General features: G+C 44.4%; 2 protein-coding genes and 1 non-coding gene across 3 annotated transcripts in view; 1 reads left to right on the forward strand and 2 right to left on the reverse strand.

The window, feature by feature from the left end:
* The window catches only part of NSMAF (neutral sphingomyelinase activation associated factor), an 81,320-nt gene extending 71,733 nt beyond the window's left edge, over positions 1-9,587 (reverse strand). The window contains 2 exon segments of the mRNA XM_030795366.1: positions 9,423-9,454; positions 9,456-9,587. Of these exon segments, the coding sequence (XP_030651226.1) occupies positions 9,423-9,454; positions 9,456-9,587 (164 nt within the window).
* On the forward strand, positions 9,501-11,661 carry LOC105740057. The gene has a single exon (XM_012507876.2). It carries the CDS (start codon positions 9,849-9,851, stop codon positions 10,203-10,205), a length of 357 nt encoding a protein of 118 aa, XP_012363330.1. The 5' UTR covers positions 9,501-9,848; the 3' UTR covers positions 10,206-11,661.
* Positions 11,662-12,341: 680 nt separating this feature from the next.
* LOC115830741 lies at positions 12,342-12,445 on the reverse strand. The gene has a single exon (XR_004026292.1). It is a non-coding gene; the product is annotated as a small nucleolar RNA U13 (small nucleolar RNA).
* Positions 12,446-18,846: the final 6,401 nt, after the last annotated feature.

Consider the following 18,846-nt stretch of genomic DNA (forward strand, 5'->3'; position numbering starts at 1 on the left):
GCCTCACCTCCTGGCAGGTCTTTCCTTTTCAATAGGTCTGCAGCTTTTCAACACTAGATTCCAATCTTGGGTCTCATCTTACCCAACTGCAGTGATACCTAAAACACATATTACTCCTTTTTTGTTAAAAGACCCAGCTCATTTTATTATCCACGTTCTACATATTTGCAGAAAGACATCTGAGGGACTAAGTATCATTTCTAGTTCCTGTACCAGTTGTTTTCTCCTCTAAATTACTGGCCCTTCTTCCCTCCCAGAAAGAGTTCTCATGAATTTAAACAATTTCACTCTTTCATCTGGCTTTTTTAGCCCTTCCCCTCAGTAATTAGGTTAAAGCTTTCTATCACTCAGCTAGACTTCAGAAAATTACATTCTCCCCGACTATGTGAGATGCAGTGACTTCCAACCAAGATGGTTCAGATATCAAAATCCCTTTCACTGACACCATCCATAAAGCCAGTCAATTCTATTTTCAAGTCTCAGCAATTTATGAGAAGAAATGGTAAAAATGTCATCTATGCTCTCAAAGTCCTCCAGTTTCCTCATCAAGGGTCATAGTGCAGGGCAGGAGGTTTCCCTGAGCCTTTTTATGTGTACTATCAAGAAGTTAAAGAAGGAAGTTCAGCTGGAAGGAACAAACAAATAAAAAATCAAGATGAATGCTGAATTACTATTATCTAGAGCAACGCTTCACACAGGTTGATTTGCAACACAATCATCTGGGGATCTTGTTAAAATGCACATTCCGAGGCAGCAGCTCCAGGGTGAGGCCTGAAAATGTGCATTTCTTTTTTTTTTTTTTTTTTTTTTTTTTTGAGACGGAGTCTCGCTCTGTCACCCAGGCTGGAGCGCAGTGGCGCAATCTCGGCTCACTGCAAGCTCCGCCTCCCGGGTTCACGCCATTCTCCTGCCTCAGCCTCTCCAAGTAGCTGGGACTACAGGCGCCCGCCACCACGCCCGGCTAATTTTTTGTATTTTTAGTAGAGACGGGGTTTCATCGTGGTCTCGATCTCCTGACCTCGTGATCCGCCCGCCTCGGCCTCCCAAAGTGCTGGGATTACAAGCGTGAGCCACCGCGCCCGGCCAAGAATGTGCATTTCTAACAAGCTCCAGGCATACATGCGCTGCTGGCCTGTGGACCACACTTTGACTAACAAGATTCTGATATCTACATAAAACAGGCTTCATTCATTCCTGAATCAGTCTAAATTTCAAGGATACCATAAAAATAAGCACTGGCCAGTAGCCCACAACCTAGCATTTAAAATAGAAGCAGTATGGTACAGTGGAAAAGAGGTTGGACTTGGATCAGAGAACATTTGTTCTAGCCTTAGCTCAGCTTGGCTCCAAATTTTCCAAAACTATTTTAGCTTTAGGAAACTCAAGCAGGATAGATGAAGAAAAAAAATCTATATCTAGACAGCAAAACATTACAGAGAGGAGATCTTAAAAGCAGCCAGAGAAAAGACAGATTACCTCCAAAGAACAATTAGACTTAACAATATTGGTTTGTTGCAGGCTGGTCTCCCAGAAGAGAAGGTGGCCTCCTGCAAAGTTTCAGGGAAAACTGCTATGACTGTGTGTAAGGCAATCAAACCTCATCAACCACAAGGCTTAAACCCCAGTCCCCTAACCATGCCAGGAAAAAGGTTAGTGTTTCCCCCATCAGGAACAAACTCTGCCACATTATACAGATTTAGCCCCAATCAAGCTAGCAAGGAGGAGAGGATATCCTGCAGCCACAAATGCTGAGCTAGGATGAGTGAGCCAAGGTTCCATCACAGTATGGTCCTACTGTACTCTGGCCCCTGGTCACTCCCTGGAGTGCTGGTTTCTCCTGAAGTCTGAAGTTGGCCCAGCCAGGTAGCTGAATGTTGCCCCAGGGGGACAAGGCACAACTATCACCGACCATTCTCTGTGACGTATCCCGCAACACCCCAGAGCACTCCAGCAAGTCTGGTGCATATTCCCTGGCCCTTTGCCTTTGTTTGGATAATCATCAAAATGCTGACAGAATTAAACATCTAGGAAAACGGATTTTCAAAGCAAAAGCAAAATAAGGATATGTTCAGACAGACAAAAACAGAGGTGGTTTATATCATCATCCAACCCCGATCAGAGGAACTTCTAAAGGATATTCTTCAGGAAAGAGAAAATAATTCTGTAATGAGGATATGACATGTAAGAAGGAATACTGAACAAAAACAATGGTAAATATGCATGTAAAACTACAGAAGCATTAACCAGGCAATTAGTAATGTACAATCTGTAGGTTTAAAATAGAGATAAAAAATACCGGACAATAACAGACTATAATTGAGGATGGGGGCACAGGAGTTAAGTGTTCCAAGGTTCTTACAGTGGTAGAGAGGAGATTAAAGCTAATGATTAGCTTCAGATCTTAAATTTAATATGCTAACGTTTTAAGGATAAGCATTAGAAAAACAAATAAAATATATAACACTTCCATACTCTTCGGGGAAACATGAAAGAGAGCAAGGGGGCCTTATTTAATCCAAAGGAAGAAGGGAAGGAAGGCAAAATAAAAGAACAAAACTAAAAAGTAAAAAATGAATTCAGATATATTTGTAATAATAAATGTAAACAGACTAAACTAATTTATTAAGATAAAAATTATCAAAATGAATCATTAAAAAAAGTCCAAGTATAAGCTATTTAGACACAGAATAGTGAAAAGTAAAACAATGGAAAATCCCATACAAAGCAAATAACCAAAAGAAAACTGATATAGCTATATTAATCAGACAAAATAGAAAAAAAATTACTAGAAGTGAAGAGGTCATTATGAGAGGTGATAGTGTGCTGGCAGTCCTCACAGCTCTCGATCGCTCTCGGCGCCTCCTCTGCCTGGGCTCCCACTTTGGCGGCACTTGAGGAGCCCTTCAGCCCACCGCTGCACTGTGGGAGTTCCTTTCTGGGCTGGCCAAGGCCAGAGCCAGCTCCCTCAGCTTGCAGGGAGGTGTGGTGGGAGAGGCGCGAGCAGAAACCGGGGCTGCGCGCAGTGCTTGCGGGCCAGCTGGAGTTCTGGGTGGGCGTGGGCTTGGCGGCCCGCACTCCGAGCAGCCCGCAGGCCCTGCCGGCCCCGGGCAATGAGGGACTTAGCTCCCAGGCCAGAGGCTGCGGAGGGTGTATTGGGTCCCCCAGCAGTGCCAGCCCACCGGCGCTGGCTCGATTTCTTGCAGGACCTTAGCTGTCTTCCCGCGGGGCAGGGCTCGGGACCTGAAGCCCGCCATGCCTGAACCTCCCACCCCCTTCGTGGGCTCCTGTGGGCCGGAGCCTCCCAGACAAGCGCCGCCCCATGCTCCACCGCGCCCAGCCCCATCGACCACCCAAGGGCTGAGGAGTGCAGAAGTGCAGGAGTGCAGGAGTGCAGGCGTACGGCGCAGGACTGGCAGCCCCGATGGGGGATCCACTGGGTGAAGCCAGCTGGGCTCCTGAGTCTGGTGAGGATGTGGAGAAGCTTTATGTGTAGCTCAGGGTTTGTGAATGCACCAGTCAACACTGTATCTAACTACTCTGGTGGGGCCTTGGAGAACCTTTATGTCTAGCTCAGGGATTGTAAACGCACCAATCAGCGCCCTGTCAAAACAGACCACTCGGCTCTACCAGTCAGCAGGATGTGGGTGGGGCCAGATAAGAGAATAAAAGCAGGCTGCCCCAGCCAGCAGTGGCAACTCGCTGGGGTCCCCTTCGAGACCGTGGAAGCTTTGTTCTTTTGCTCTTTGCAATAAATCGTGGTGCTGCTGACTCTTTGGGTCCCCACTGCCTTTATGAGCTGTAACACTCACCACGAAGGTCTGCAGCTTCACTCCTGAAGCCAGCGAGACCACAAACCCACCGGGAGGAATGAACAACTCCAGACGCGCCGCCTTAAAAGCTGTAACACTCACGGCGAAGGTCTGCAGCTTCACTCCTGAGCCGGCGAGACCACGAACCCCACCAGAAGGAAGAAACTCCAAACACATCCAACCATCAGAAGGAACAAACTCTGGACACGCCGCCTTTAAGAACTGTAACACTCACCGTGAGGGTCCACGGCTTTATTCTTGAAGTCAGTGAGACCAAGAACCCATCAATTCTGGACACAATTATGTATTGATAAAAAATTCAACTCACCAAGAAGACAACAATTATAAATTACTTATTGAATACAAGTTACAAAAAAAACAACAAAAAGATAATTTCCAAAATCTATGAATTGGACATTTTAAGACACAATTCTAAATATCTGATGGTTAAAAGATGAAATGACAATAGTATTTAGAAGAAAAATAGCAATGAATTCCTTAAATGACCATTCCTATTTTATATCACATTAAAAAAATTTTTAATGAAAATTATATAGCTTACATACTCAAAATCCATTTATGGGTAGATTCCTGTGACTGCTCCATGGTAGCCACTTTGGAAGAGGTTAATTTGAGATAAAAGGGAAGTAAGTGGATAGGCTAGTAATACACTTTGGGTAAAGTCAATATGGAGTCTAAATTAACCAAGAAATTTGCAACATTTATTTCCTCTCCCGCTGTTTTTCATGTGAGAAAAAAAAAACCCTATTTATTTAAGTCATAGGTAGATTTCTTGGGACCTATCGGCATTCCTGACTAAAAAGTCCTGACTTTATCTCCACTTATCTCGATTTTCAACACCTGGTATATCCCACAAACAGATCTGAAAAGACTGGGATGATAAGCCTTAGAAATGAAAGATTAAACCGAAGTATCACAATCACTTTGCCCTCTCGCCAAGTGCTTTTTATAAAATAAATATAGACACGATTGATTAAACAAATATATTGATTAAAAGAAAATTAGGCCAGGCATGGTGGCTCACCTGAGGTTGGGAGTTCGAGACCAGCCTGACCAACATGGAAAAACCCCATCTCTACTAAAAACATAAAATCAACCAGGCATGGTGGCTCATGCCTGTAATCCCAGCTACTTGGGAGGCTGAGGCAGGAGAATTGCTTGAACCCAGGAGGCGGAGTTTGCAGTGAGCCAAGATTGTGCCATTGCACTCCAGCCTGGGCAACAAAAGGGAAACTCCATCTCAAAAAAAAAAAAAAAAAAAGAAAGTTAATATTAGCATAATCAAGAGTATTATACGCTCATGGAATGTCCGAAAAAAAGTTGAAACCTCAAAGTGCCTGTTAAACTATTAATGTAATATGTAGGCACCAAATACAGAATTCAAGATCACTAATTTCCATCCTTGAGTGGAAATCTGTGGAACTTACAAACCACAATTAAGAATTTATTTTATGACATTATAGAGATAAAACTATGACTCTTCCTCAGAAGAAAACATATCTCAACTATCTAAATTTCTTTTTTATTATGTATTTATTTATTTTTGAAACAGTCTCACTCTGTTGACCAGGCTGGAGTGCAATGGCACAATCTCAGCTCACTGCAACATCTGCCTCCCAAGTTCAAGCGATTCTCTTGTCTCAGCCTCCCGAGTAGCTGGGATTACAGGTGTGTGCCACCAAACCCGGCTAGTTTTTTTTTTCCTTTTTTTTTTTTTAGTAGAGACAGGGTTTCACCATGTTGACCAGGCTGGTCTCGAACTCCTGACCTCAAGTGATCCACCCACCTCAGCCTCCCAAAGTGCTGGGATTACAGGCATGAGGCACCACACCTGGCCTATTTATTTTTTAAATAGAGACAAGGTCTCCCTATGTTGCCCAGGCTGGTCTCAAAACTCCTGAGTTCAAACGATCCTTGTGCCTTGGCCTCCCAAAGTGCTGAGATTACAAGTGTAAGCCATGGCAGCTGGGCAAGTATCTAAATTTCTACATTACCCAAGAAATAGCTGTCATCCCAACACTCCACAGTGGATAGTAAAGCAAAAAAATTTAACAATTTGCCTACTTTAGTCTACTTGTAAATCATAAAATAGAAATGTCTTTTTTTTTTTTTTTTTTTTTGCGATAGGGTCTCACTGTGTCACCCAGGCTGGGGTGCAGTGGTATGACCATAGCTCACTGTAACCTTGGACTCCTGGGCTCGAGCGATCTTCCCACCTTTTAATATATTTCATATTAAAATAGAAATGTCTTAAATAGAAAGTTTGTATAATATCCTCATCTACTTACCTACTGTATACACCTGCCATCCCTGACAAATCCAAGGAAGACATGTGAATTGCCTTTAAAAAATGTTTTCAATTTACCCTCACCAACACGTGCACAGGACATTTTTAAAAAACAATAAAATCAATATGGTTCCTGCCATCTAAATCTTTTTTTTTTTTTTTTTTAGATAGAGTCTCGCTCTGTCGCCCAGGCTGGAGTGCAATGGCGCCATCTCAGCTCACTGCAACCTCCGCCTCCCAGGTTCAAGCAATTCTCCTGCCTCAGTCTCCTGAGTAGCTGGAACCACAGGCGCATGCCACCACACCTGGTTAATTTTTATGTTTTTATTAGAGATTGGCCAGGCTGGTCTCGAACTCCTGACCTCGTGATCTTCCCGCCTTGGCCTCCCAAAGTGTTGGGATTACAGGCAGTGCCCTGTGTCTGGCCTGCCACCTAAATCTTAACCAGGATATAAGTATACTTATTTTGAATGGCCAAGTGTCTGTTTGTTTTCTAATCCTTAAAATTACCAAAACATTTATTTATAAACATCACCATTAAATGGCACCACTTTATAGTTATTCAAATCAGAAGTCTGAGAGTAGAATTTCCATGTTTAGCAAATAAAAATATCATATGCCCAGTTATATTTGAACTTCAGATAAATAATATACTTTAAAAAATTTTAGTATAAGGGCCTGGCGTGGTGGCTCAAACCTGTAATCCCTGCACTTTGGGAGGCCGAGGCGGGTGGATCACGAGGTCAGGAGATCGAGACCATCCTGGCTAACATGGCGAAACCCTGTCTCTACTAAAAATACAAAAAATTAGCTGGGCGTGGTGGTGGGCACCTGTAGTCCCAGCTACTCGGGAGGCTGAGGCAGGAGAATGGCGTGAACCCGGGAGGCGGGGCTTGCAGTGAGCCGAGATCACGCCACTGCACTCCAGCCTGGGCAACAGAGTGAGACTCAGTCTGAAAAAAACAAAAAAAATTTAGTATAAGTATATACCAAATATTGCATATACTATCGCATTTACTTATACTAAAAAAAAATTTTAGTATAAGTATATACCAAATATTGCATATACTATCGCATTTACTTATACTAAAAAAATTATTCATTGTTTATCTGAAATTCGAACTTAACTGGGTGTGCTGTATTTTATGAGATAATTCTAGCTGTAATTCTTACTTTATCACCTCTCACATACAATACACCACACCAAGACCTGTCAATCACACTTCCTAAAAACATCTAGAATCCCTCCACTTTCCTCCATTTATTCTGCCACCACCTTGGTTTAAACCACCAATGCAAGAATCTCCTAGTCAGTCTCTATGCTTCTGCTTTCACAGGAATATCAAAGTACATCAACCTAACAATAAGAGAAATAAATGCTCATTTCAAGTTTCTTTTCTGGGGTCAATATTTGGTAGCTCTGGAAATCTAAAATCCCTTAATTAGCATGAGAGCCACCAGTGAACTTACAATGAACAGGTTGAGGCCTCTCATGGGTAACCTCTGAAACAATCCCTCTTCAAGTTTTCCAAGGAAAGTAACAATTTTCTTGGGTAAGCTGGAGCCAATGACCAGTCCAATCCATTTGCTAATTTGTGTTTATTGATGCAAGGGGATAAACCAGGAAAAATCTGGGCAGAAATGGTAAATTTGGGGCTTAATAAAGTTGCCTTGAAATATTCTTCTGTTTCAGAATGAATTCTAAGATTTATAAAGAGACTCCTTGATTCTAGGGGATACCTGATGTGAGATAAATTCCTGTCATTCAAAGGCGTACTCTATGCATTGAATGGAGTATGCCCATCAGCCCAGGTTGCAAAGCCATGGGGCAGAGCACTAAACAATTTGGGCACTCAGCAAGTTATAATTCAAATAAATATAAAACACATGGCGCCAACTTTTTCAGATGACTGATGCTCAGGAACAGTTGACGCCTCCTGACTGGATAGATAAATGTTTTGGTTGCGAGAGCTAGAGTTCTCTCTGAACACTGCCAGGCTACCATGTTGTTGTCTGATCAATGAATTCTAACAAAGCAGCATATACATGGAAATATAAGTACAGGTTTCAAGGTTTGTGTGACACCACGGAGCTGTATGAGCTAGCCAAATTGAACACAAATTACTTCATCGAAATAACAGCCAGAACCAAAAACGTTTCCCTGTATATCAAAGAGGCCACAGTATTGGCACGAATGACTCATATCATACAACATGATGGCAATTAAAGTGTGTCAAAGTTCTCACAATTGAAATCTGAATGTTCACCCACTCAGTACAGAGCACCAACAAGTCTTAATATTGTTGGTACTAAACAACGAAACTCCACTCAAGCTCTTTCCACAAGAAAAATGCATTACAAAATTAGAAGGGCATCCCTAAGTGTGAGTTACATAGTTAGGGCTCAGTTATTTAATAAACAACCCTTTCTGTGACTAAAACCTAATCACATCACCAAAAACATTTTTGAAAGCCATATCTGAGATATGTTTTCTGTGTATCGTATCTTCTTCTCTACAGTAGAAAAATGACATTTCGTACTGTGGACACACTGGTTAGACCAACATTACAGATTAGAGAGGGATGAATGTCTGGATCAAAGGGGTCGAGTCAACCCTTATAAAACAAGTGTAGACAAATCTTGAAGTCTGCGCTTGTATTCCCACGTGTAACCTGTTTTGCTGGTATTCACTGATGAGACAACGTGACAGGCTAGCAGCACTGGAAGATCTGTAGCTCTCTCAATCAAAACAGTGTGTTTGTAAAAATGATTCAGCCCCCCTTTCCTTTTGGCATCTGAGCTGCAGACCCAGCAAGTTGTTTCTGTCACCAAAAATGCTCTGGGATCTATACATAGAGCCGAAGTGAGCTTTCTTATAAGACTTCCCGTGGGGACAGGTCCAGAATCTCTGAAACGGAACTGCTGTGAGACCATTTTAGCTCGAGGGATCCCAAATCCTTACTGGGATGCCAATGAGAGTGAGTGCTCCGCTGCCGCACCGCGATTTCGACTGCAAAGTTTTCCAACACAAGGTCCACTGCGCGGGGAGCAAGTGTTTGGGAGGCAGGACCTTGGCTTTCCTCAGAATCAGGCCTTTCTGGCGGCCCTCCTCCCAGCCTTCCAGAGCATGGAGGTAGTCCTGTGTCTAAAGGAGTCGGCAAGAAAAAGGCGCGGCAATGCGAGTGGGTGGTCGCCGGCCTGCTCGGTGCCGCCCGGCGACCAACTCTGCGGCGCCGGCGCCGAGTGCCTGGACCCGATTAAGGGGAAGGATTAGAAAGGGGATGCCCGCCGGGCAGCGTACTCACCCTCCCCCGCGAACGCCCGGGCTCGCGTGCTGGGCGCCCGGGTAGGGACCCACGCCCGGACCCCGCGCGGCCTTCCGGGTGAGCTGCCCGCGGCCGCCGGGACCTGCACTGCAAGCTGGCTCGGCGTGCCTCGGCTCCGCGGTGGAATCTCGCCTGGCCCGACATCCGGTTCCTGTCCCCGGCAGGCTCCGGCCCAGACCAGGCCCCCGGCCTCTCACCCGGACCTCAGGTTTCCGCCACAGCCCCCAGCCCAGGCCCTGGACGCGCGTCCGGCCCCTGCCTCCGTGCCCGGCCCCCACGCCGCCTCCCGTCCCTCAGATCTCCAGCCGGCGTCCCCACGACCGGCCCCGACCAGGCCCCCGGCTGGGCCCTTCTTCAGCTGGGCGCGCACCTCTCCTTGGAGTAGAGCTGCAGCTGCTGCTCCTGATGCTTCTTCCGGATAAACGCCATGGAGGGCAGGCGCGGGCGGGCGCAGAGCACACAGGCAGGCCCCGCCGCCGCCTGCCGAGGAGGTCCGGAGGAGCGGGGGAGGGCGGGCTTGGTGTCCGGCTGGGGAGCGCGCGGCTGCCGTCCTGGCTTCCAGTGCGGCGCCGCTGGGCGGCCGAGAGCCCGACGCGGCGTCCCGGCCGCGCTCACCGCAGCATCCTCGCGTGGGGACTCCGGCGGCACCGTGACTCAGGCCCGGAGGAGGGGCGTGCGGTGACACGAGGCGCCCCAAACTCAGGCCGCCTCAGAGGATCGCCAGGACCAGCGGCCAGACTAGGATCCGACCTCACACACTAAACGTTTCACCACTTTACCAACCATTGCAGGCTGCGTTTTAAATATTTTACGCATAAAAAGGGATGCTGGTACATAAACCACCAATCTGTTGGCCACAAGGACTTGAAATAACAACGTTTTGGGTCCTGTGAAAAAAAAAAAAAGACGGAAGTTAAAGGGGTGAAGGCAACTCGATCGTAACTATTCCAAATACACCAGGAATAAGTGGGGATTTATAGCCAAGGAGCAGGGAGCAGGTGTTCAGAAAACTGCTAAGAGGAAACATCAATTCTGGGGGGAATTCTGGCTGAACCAACCTAACAGGAGTCCCAGCGAAGGCAGGCCAGGGGGTCAGATACCAAGGGTAGGGAGTAAAGAATTTTGATCACATATGGAGGGTGGGGGATTCTTGCTAAACTGCCGTGGCAGTGTTACTTCCTAACACTGCATTTATAAGGAAGTGCACACAAGGACCTGGGAGAAGATTCCGAAGCCTAACTGAAGTTTGGCCAAGCAAAGAATCTTTAACACAGTCTCTTGATTGTTGAAATAATTGGTCGCATGACTTTTTTTTTTATATATAACAGCTTTATTGGGATATAACTCACATACCAAACAAGTCAACCATTTAAAATGTATCATTCAGCGATTTTTAGTATATTTCCAGATATGTTCAACAATCACCACAATTTGAGAACATTTTCATCACATGTAAAAGAAACCCCTACCCTCTAGCTATCACTCTTCCTAACTCTACCCTCCAAACCCCAGCCCTAGCAAACAATAATCAATTTCCTATCTCTATGGGTTTGCCTATTCTGGATATTTCATATAAATTCAGCCATACAATATGTGGCCTTTTGTGTCTGGCTTCTTTCATTTAGCGTAATGCTTTCAAGGTTCATCTATGTTGTAGCATGTATCTGTACAGTACTTCATTCCTTTAGATTGCTGGAGCATATTCTGTTGCATTTTGTTTATCCATTCATCAGTTGATAGACATTTCAGTTGTTTCCACATTTTGGCTATTGTGAATAAGGCTGCTGTACACAGTCGTGTACAGTTTTTTTATGGACCTATGTTTCCATTTCTGTTGAGTGGAATTGGAATCTAAGAGTGGAATTGCTGCATGTGGAGGCAACAGCAGCTCCATCTTGGAAGCTAATCCTCCATGTTGGCTTCTGATTGACCCCTGTTCTGGGAAGGCCTCTAAGATTTCTACTTTATCTGTTGTTGCTTGTGTAAGAGCAGGTATCTACCCAGTATGTTCTGTCCTTAATTCAAACAACTTGATGTTATTATACTTCAATTGTCCTACACATCCCTTCTGAACCACCCCTCCCCTATGGTATATAAGCCCTAAGGGGCTAGAGTGATGGCTCATGCCTGTAATCCCAATGCTTTTGGAGGTTGAGGCTAGAGGATTGCTTGAAGCCAGGAGTTCAAGACCAGCCTGGGCAACAAAGCAAGACCCTGTCTCTACAAAAAATAAAAAATAAAAATCACCTGGGTGCAGTGGCACACACCTATAGTCCCAGCTACCAGAGAGGCTGAGGAAGGAGAATCACTTGAGTCCGGGAGTTTGAGGCTTCTGTGAGCCATGATAGTACCACTGCACCCCAACCTAGGCAATACAGAGAGAAAGAGAGACCTTGTCTCAAAAGAGAAAAAAAAAAGCAATGAGTCTGGGGGTTAATAGCACAGCAATCCACCATCTCATCTTGCTGCCCAAGACACAGATATGGACATGGCTTCTGTTCCTTAGTCGCTATTAAATGTTTCTTCCCAAGGAACTTTATTTGTCGGCCTCTTTCTTCCACCTCCCGGCATCCGGGGACTTTGAGATAGATTTGTATAGGCCTGCCCCCCATAGAACCGTGGGTCATATGGTAACTCCATGTCTAAATGTTTGAGAGACTGCCAGACTGTTTTCCAAAGTGGCTGTACCATTTAACATGCCCACCAGCAGTGTAGAAGGGTTCCAGTTTCTCTACATCTTCACCAGTATTTGTTATTACCTGACTTTTGTTTAGAGCTGTTCTAGTGGGTATGAGTGGTATCTCAATGTGGTTATAACTTCATATATGCTGAGAATGAGCCTTTGATTGTTTACCTTTGAGGGATTCTTGAATAACAAGCCTCTAAGTTTCTTTTTCACGTTAAACAGGTAATGTGCCGGACTCGTAACAAGGTTCAAGGGTGGCACATCTCACAGCTGCACATGAACACCCAATCATCACACTTATGAACCACAAAAGGATCCAAACCTCTAAATTGTATGCTTGTGGAAACATATCTCATACTGTCTTAAGGATCAGGTTTTGCAGGGTTACATTTTTAAAAGCTTCAAGGTAAAGGTACATCTCAGCTTTCTCTAGTAAGTCGCAGGACTGTGAAGAGAAGGCAGGGAAACCAAGAATAAAAACTGTGGCTGGGTCTTTTGAATTTGACCCCTAGCAGCACTGGACAAAATGCTATGTATAGTGAGCACACCCATTAAAAATTTTGGGAATGAATGAAGGTGCCTGGGTACCCTTTGACTGTGACTGAGTCCCTTCCATGTGTCCAAGTGCTGTGCAGAACCTGTAACACATTAGGTCAACATTCCTGGAGGAAATTGCGATGCCGTCTGGTAGCTAAGAAATAAATACATGAGCAGGTACACAATGAAATAAGGTAATAAAATTTGCCAAAAGGTACATGATAAATTTCTTTATGAGAAGTATACAAAAGGTTCTGTGAGTTCAGAGGAGAGAGATTAATTTGGTTGGAATAAGGAAAAAAAACAACAACAACGAAAATCCAAAATGTAAGTTATCTTCCTGAAGTTAAACATTAGAGGAAGATTAAATGTGATCTGATAGGTAGAGACTGTTAAAGAATCTCTCCTTAACCCAACTCTAGCCAAATTCCTCTGAGCCTACTTCTCAACTAGGCCTCAACCTTGGCCTATAAAAACCAGCACAAATAATTTAGTCCAGTCCCCATTCCCCACATTAAAAGACTTAAACAAACAAACATAATTTCTAACAGCTTGAGGCTACATCCCTAGGATAACCCAGTCCCACTTAATGTACCTGTCTGAGAAAGCTCAAAGCAATTAAAAGAATTTACTACTTGTGTCGGGCACGGGTGGCTCACACCTGTAATCCCTGCACTTTGGGAGGCCAAGGTGGGTGGATCACTTGGGCTCAGAAGTTTGAGACCAGCCTGGCCATCATGGTGCAACCCCATCTGTACTAAAAATACAAAAAATTAGCCAGGCGTGGTGGCGGGCGCCTGTAATCCCAGCTACTTGGGAGGCTGAGGCAGGAGAATCGCTTGAACCCAGGAGGTGGAGGTTGCAGTGAGCTGAGATAGCGCCATTGCACTCCAGCCTGGGTGACAGAGCAAGACTCCATCTCAAAAAAAAAAAAAAAAGAATTTACTATTTGTTCCAGCCAACATCTGACATAAGCCCCATCTGAGATAGTAAAGCCAACATCTGACATAGTAAAGGGTGTACTCTGACCACCCTTTCTTAGAACATTTACCAAAAAGGGCTTACAATTGTGAATCACTCCTCTGTCCCTTTAAGATGTATATGTGTCTCCTACAACTCACAGTGTCTTTCTCAAGGACCTGAAATCTATTCCTTTGAAATGTAATCATCAGGAAGTATAGGGCCTTGTCTTACAGGCTCTGTGAGAAAACAGAATCTCAACTTCAATAATGACCAGCTAGTGGACACAGCTGATCTAATCACATTTACACTGACCAACCCTTTCTAGATTTTTAATTCCCTTACTGTATTCAGCCCCTGATTTCCCCCTCCCTACTCCCTCACTTTCACTTCAAAAATGTCCATCCACCTTTGCACAAATCAAAGTTGAATTCGTGCTGACTCCTGTCCCCTATTGCAATAATGTATTACTGATTAAAATCTGTCTTTACCATTTGAACTAGTGTCCGATTTTGTCTCTCTTTGGCAGAAAGAAGGGAAGAAACACAATCAAAGGGATTGTCTTGAACAATAACTCAGAAGAGACTCACTTCCTCTATAACAGTTTGTGTTTGTGGAGAATTGAGAGAACTGAGACTGGAGCTCCCTCATCCTCCCCTCACCAAAGCATCCACCCTAGCATCTGCCCTCTTATGCTTTGTCTTCATTTCCGCTATTTTAAGGTATATTTGCTCCTATCAAAGGCCAACTTCTCCTTTCTTCCCAACAATTTAGCCTTTGCAATGACCCTTTCTTCTTTCTTTCTCTCTCTCGCTTTGTCTATTTCTCCCTCATTGTTGAATCATTTCTATTTGAATATAAATGTAGTTTTCAAAAAACTTTCCCTTTATCCTACATCTCTCTCCAACTCCCCATTCACAGAGGAACTTCTTGAAACATCTGCCTATACATGCTGCTCCATTTTCTCACCTTGTGTTTTCTACAGTCCATTCCAATTGGACGTCCAGTCTAGATGTGGTGGCTCACACCTATAATCCCAGCATTTTGGGAGGCTAAGGCAGGAGGATGGCTTGAGGCAGGAGTTCAAGACCAGCCTGGACAACATAGTGAGACTTCATCTCTACAAAAAAATTTTTTAAATTAGCCAGGCATGGTGGTGCGTGCCTGTAGTCCCAGCTACTTGGAAGGCTGAGGTGAGAGGATAAGTTGAGTCCAGGAGTTTGAGGCTGCAGTGAACTCTAACTACACCACTGCATTCCAGCCTGGGTAACACAGCAAGACTCTGCCTCCAAAAGTAATAATAATTGGACTTCTATTTCCACCACTCCACTGTAATGGTTCTTGTCAAATCACTACATTCACTGATCACTTTTCTAGCTCCATCTTTCTGAGCTACCTGCAGAATCAAATGTAGTATAACATAGCATTTGACGTATCTCCGCATTGAAGGGCTTTGCTCCCATTACTTCCAAGAGCCCACAGTTTCTTTGCTTTTCTCCTACCTTGATTCTTGCTTCTTGTCAGTCTCCTCAGTTTGTTTCTCTCCTGACTAATTTCTTAATGTTGATTCTCTGTACTCAATCTCCAGGTAATTTCAACTGGTGCCATGACAGAGGGCTGTTGAGAAAAAAATTTCTGATACAATTTGAGCTTCCCAAATCAAAAAATCCCAAATCCGAAATACTCCAAAATCCAAAACTTTTTGGGTGCTGACATGATGCTCGATAGAAATGCTCCATTTTGGATTTCAGATTTTTGGATTAGAGATGTTCAACCAGTATGTATTCTGCAAGTATTTCAACATCCAAAACAAAATTCTGCAATCAAGAATATTTCTGGTCCCAAGCATTTCAGATAAGGGATACTCAACCTGTAGTAGCACATTCTTTTCTTACCTGAAGAAAATGGGCAATCGCCACTCCCTTACACGTTATGACTGCCTTCATGCTTTTAAGCTTCCTGTTCTCTCTGTCTAAAGTGCCGTCCTACCTTTCTACCATCTCTTCCTGTGAAAATCCTACCTGTCCTTTAAATTCCCATTCAAAACTTATTTGAAGTCTTTTTTTTTTTTTTTTTTTTTTTTTGAGACAGAGTCTCGCTCTGTCGCACAGGCTGGAGTGCAGTGGCGGGATCTCAGCTCAGTGAAAGCTCCGCCTCCTGGGTTCCTGCCATTCTCCTGCCTCAGCCTCCCGAGTAGCTGGGACTACAGGCGCCCACCACCATGCCCAGCTAATTTTTTTGTATTTTTAGTAGAGACGGCGTTTCACCATGTTAGCCAGGATGGTCTCGATCTCCTGACCTCGTGATCCACCCGCCTCGGCCTTCCAAAGTGCTGAGATTACAGGCATGAGCCACTGCACCTGGCCTGAAGTCTTTTTAATGCACCCAAGTGGAATTTATCTCACATTCACTTACTCAATACATATTTATTTCACATCAGTGTATGTCACGCATCCAGCTGGGCGTTAGTGGGTAGGTGCCTTTGAGACCATGGTTGCATGGGGATGTGAACAGTGATCCCATTTTACCTTATAAGGCCTATCTCCTTCTTTGGGTTAGAATCTCCTTGGGGACAGGAACAGTGACTTGTTGGTCTTTATATCCACATTACCACTAAATACAGTGTCTTGCACTTAGCAGTTGCCCAGTAAATGTTTGTTGAATTGAATATTGCACTTTCTTTTGTCAGCACGTGTATCTATTTTGATTTGTTGTACTGTAAATAAAAGAAAATTCAATCAATAGTTGGAGTACATTTCCTCATCATTGGCATGGGTGGCACAGATGATTAATAGAAGCCTGACTTTTCTCTTAGACTTGTAGCCTTTTGATCACAAGATCATGCTCCATCACCATGATTGTACTCAGCTTCTGAGGAGAAATAAGGAGGAAGGGCAGGGCCAGCCTTATGTGTTTCTCTTATTAGTAGACCAAAAGCACTCCCAGAAGTGCACACCAATCTTCCAGGCCAGAATTCTTGCACAGCAGCAGTGGAGACTGGGCAAACAAGTGTTTAACTCTTACAGCCTCAATATTGCCAAGCCGCCAGGCAGAAGCAGGTTGGGAATGGCTCCTGGGTCAGTCAATCTGCAATGTGTACCCCATTACTAAAATGAAAACTAGCCAGGAATACATATTAATACTTCTTCTTAAGGATGATCTTCTTCTTCTTAAGGAAGACCTGAGACTATTATTTTTTTCTTTACATGGTCTTCATTAAAAGGTATTGACTGTTTATTGTATGCCAGGAAATGTTCTAGGTACTAGAGACTCAGCCATAAATGATATGAAGTCCTTGCCCTTTGGAACTTAACTTCTGGTGAGAGTGACTATTTAAAAAGTGAATAATGTAAATTTAGGTAAGGATAAGTATCACAAGAAAAACTGGACCACAGTAAGGGGTTAGAGAAGTCTCCTCTGATCATTGATATTTGAGCTGGCAACTAAATGAATTAAGAAACTTGAACGTGCAGATCCTGGGAAAAGGCATTCCAGGTAGAAGGAGTAGCAAGATCAACAGCCTGAACCAGCACTTTAGTGTCTAGAGCACACTAACGGCGAGAGATAGAGGCAGCAGGGCCCAGACCACAGGACAAAGGTGGGCACTGGATGTTTTATTATTATTGTTATTAATGTGTGACACAGGCCACTGGAGGGGTAAGAGCAGGAAAATGACATGATATGTTTTACATTTTAAAGTTTGACCACTGTGTTACAAGCCTGAAAGAAGCTCAAAACTTACATGGACAGCAGGAAAATTTAGATAGAACTGTGATCAGCTGTTTCCTCTTGCACATTTCGCTTAAATAACAAAGGGAATTGTATGAGTCTGGGTTCTCCAGAGAAACAGAACTAATAGGAGTTTATATACAGGAGTCTGGAATGTATATATCCAAGTCTGAGCCCAAGAGCCTGAAAACCAGGAGAGCCCATTGTATACTCTCTAGTCTCATCCCAAGCCCAGAGGCAGAAGAACAATGTCCCAGCCCAAAGACAGTCAGGCAAAGAGAGATTATTCTCTCTTACTCCACTTTCGTGTCCTATTCAGGCCTCCAATAGATTGCTTGAGGCCTCTCCACATTGGGAAGGCTGTCTGCTTTACTCAGTCCACCAACTCAAACGGAACCTCCCCCACAGACATACCCACAATAATGTTTAACCAAATATCTGACCCCAGGGACCAGTCAAGTTGACACACAAAATTAGCCATCACAGGAATTTGTAGCTCAGGTACCTGGAAATCCAAAGTATAATATACATCAATGTTCGTTAATCCAGTGGCTCAACAAGTTCATCAGAGGCACAGTTTTTCGTCATCTGTCTGTTAGGCCTTCCCCATAGTTAGCTGCCTTCTAAGTCTGGTTCCCTTCCCCTATGGCTGGTAATAGGTAGCTTCTGGTATTTGGCCAGCTGCCTACTTTCTCCCTCAGGGCGAGAGAACTCATCCAGCCCAGCATGGCTAGAAAGTGTCTAGAGACTCCCTTGATTGTCCCTATTAGTTCACATGACTTCCCCAATTCCAAGATTGATGAGGGAAATGAAACGTTCTCTGAGACTTTGGGCCATCTCTAGAATTGGAGATAGAAGTTAGCGTTCCCCAAAGTACACGGGTTAAGTAAGAAAGGGGTTGGCCGGGCGTGGTGGCTCACGCCTGTAATCCCAGCACTTTGGGAGGCCGAGGCAGGCGGATCACGAGGTCAAGAGATCGAGACCATCCTGGCTAACACAGTGAAACCCCGTCTCTACTAAAAATACAAAAAATTAGCGGGGCGAGGTAGCGGGCGCCTGTAGTCCCAGCTACGCGGGAGGCTGAGGCAGGAGAATGGCGTGAACCCCGGGGGGGCGGAGCCTGCAGTGAGCCGAGATCGCGCCACTGCACTCCAGCCTGGGTGAAAGAGCGAGACTCCGTCTCAAAAAAAAAAAAAAAAAAAAAAGTAAGAAAGGGGTGGAAAAACAAATGAAAATGCGTGTGTGAGTAGGACCAGGTCCTGGGGCAGTAATGAGATTCGAGGCAGTTAAGTCACAGCAGACATTGCGTGTAACCACTTACGTTTTCTCATTTTGGCAATGCCGGTGCAAGCCTCCTCTTCTCCCTTTCATACTTATCCGGGCCTGTGAGTTAGTGTTGAAATTAATGGAGGAATAAGACCTCACATTTTTTTTAACAGGATTTTTTAGATGATTTTTTTCCCCATGCAGTTAATACTGTTTCTGAAGTTC

This window comes from Nomascus leucogenys, chromosome 16, assembly GCF_006542625.1.
Source record: "Nomascus leucogenys isolate Asia chromosome 16, Asia_NLE_v1, whole genome shotgun sequence".
Lineage (NCBI taxonomy): Eukaryota > Metazoa > Chordata > Mammalia > Primates > Hylobatidae > Nomascus > Nomascus leucogenys.

Coding starts and splice junctions, on each gene's coding strand:
- LOC105740057 (XM_012507876.2), top strand. CDS start 9,849: ATGCTTCTTCCGGATAAACGCCATGGAGGGCAGGCGCGGGCGGGCGCA.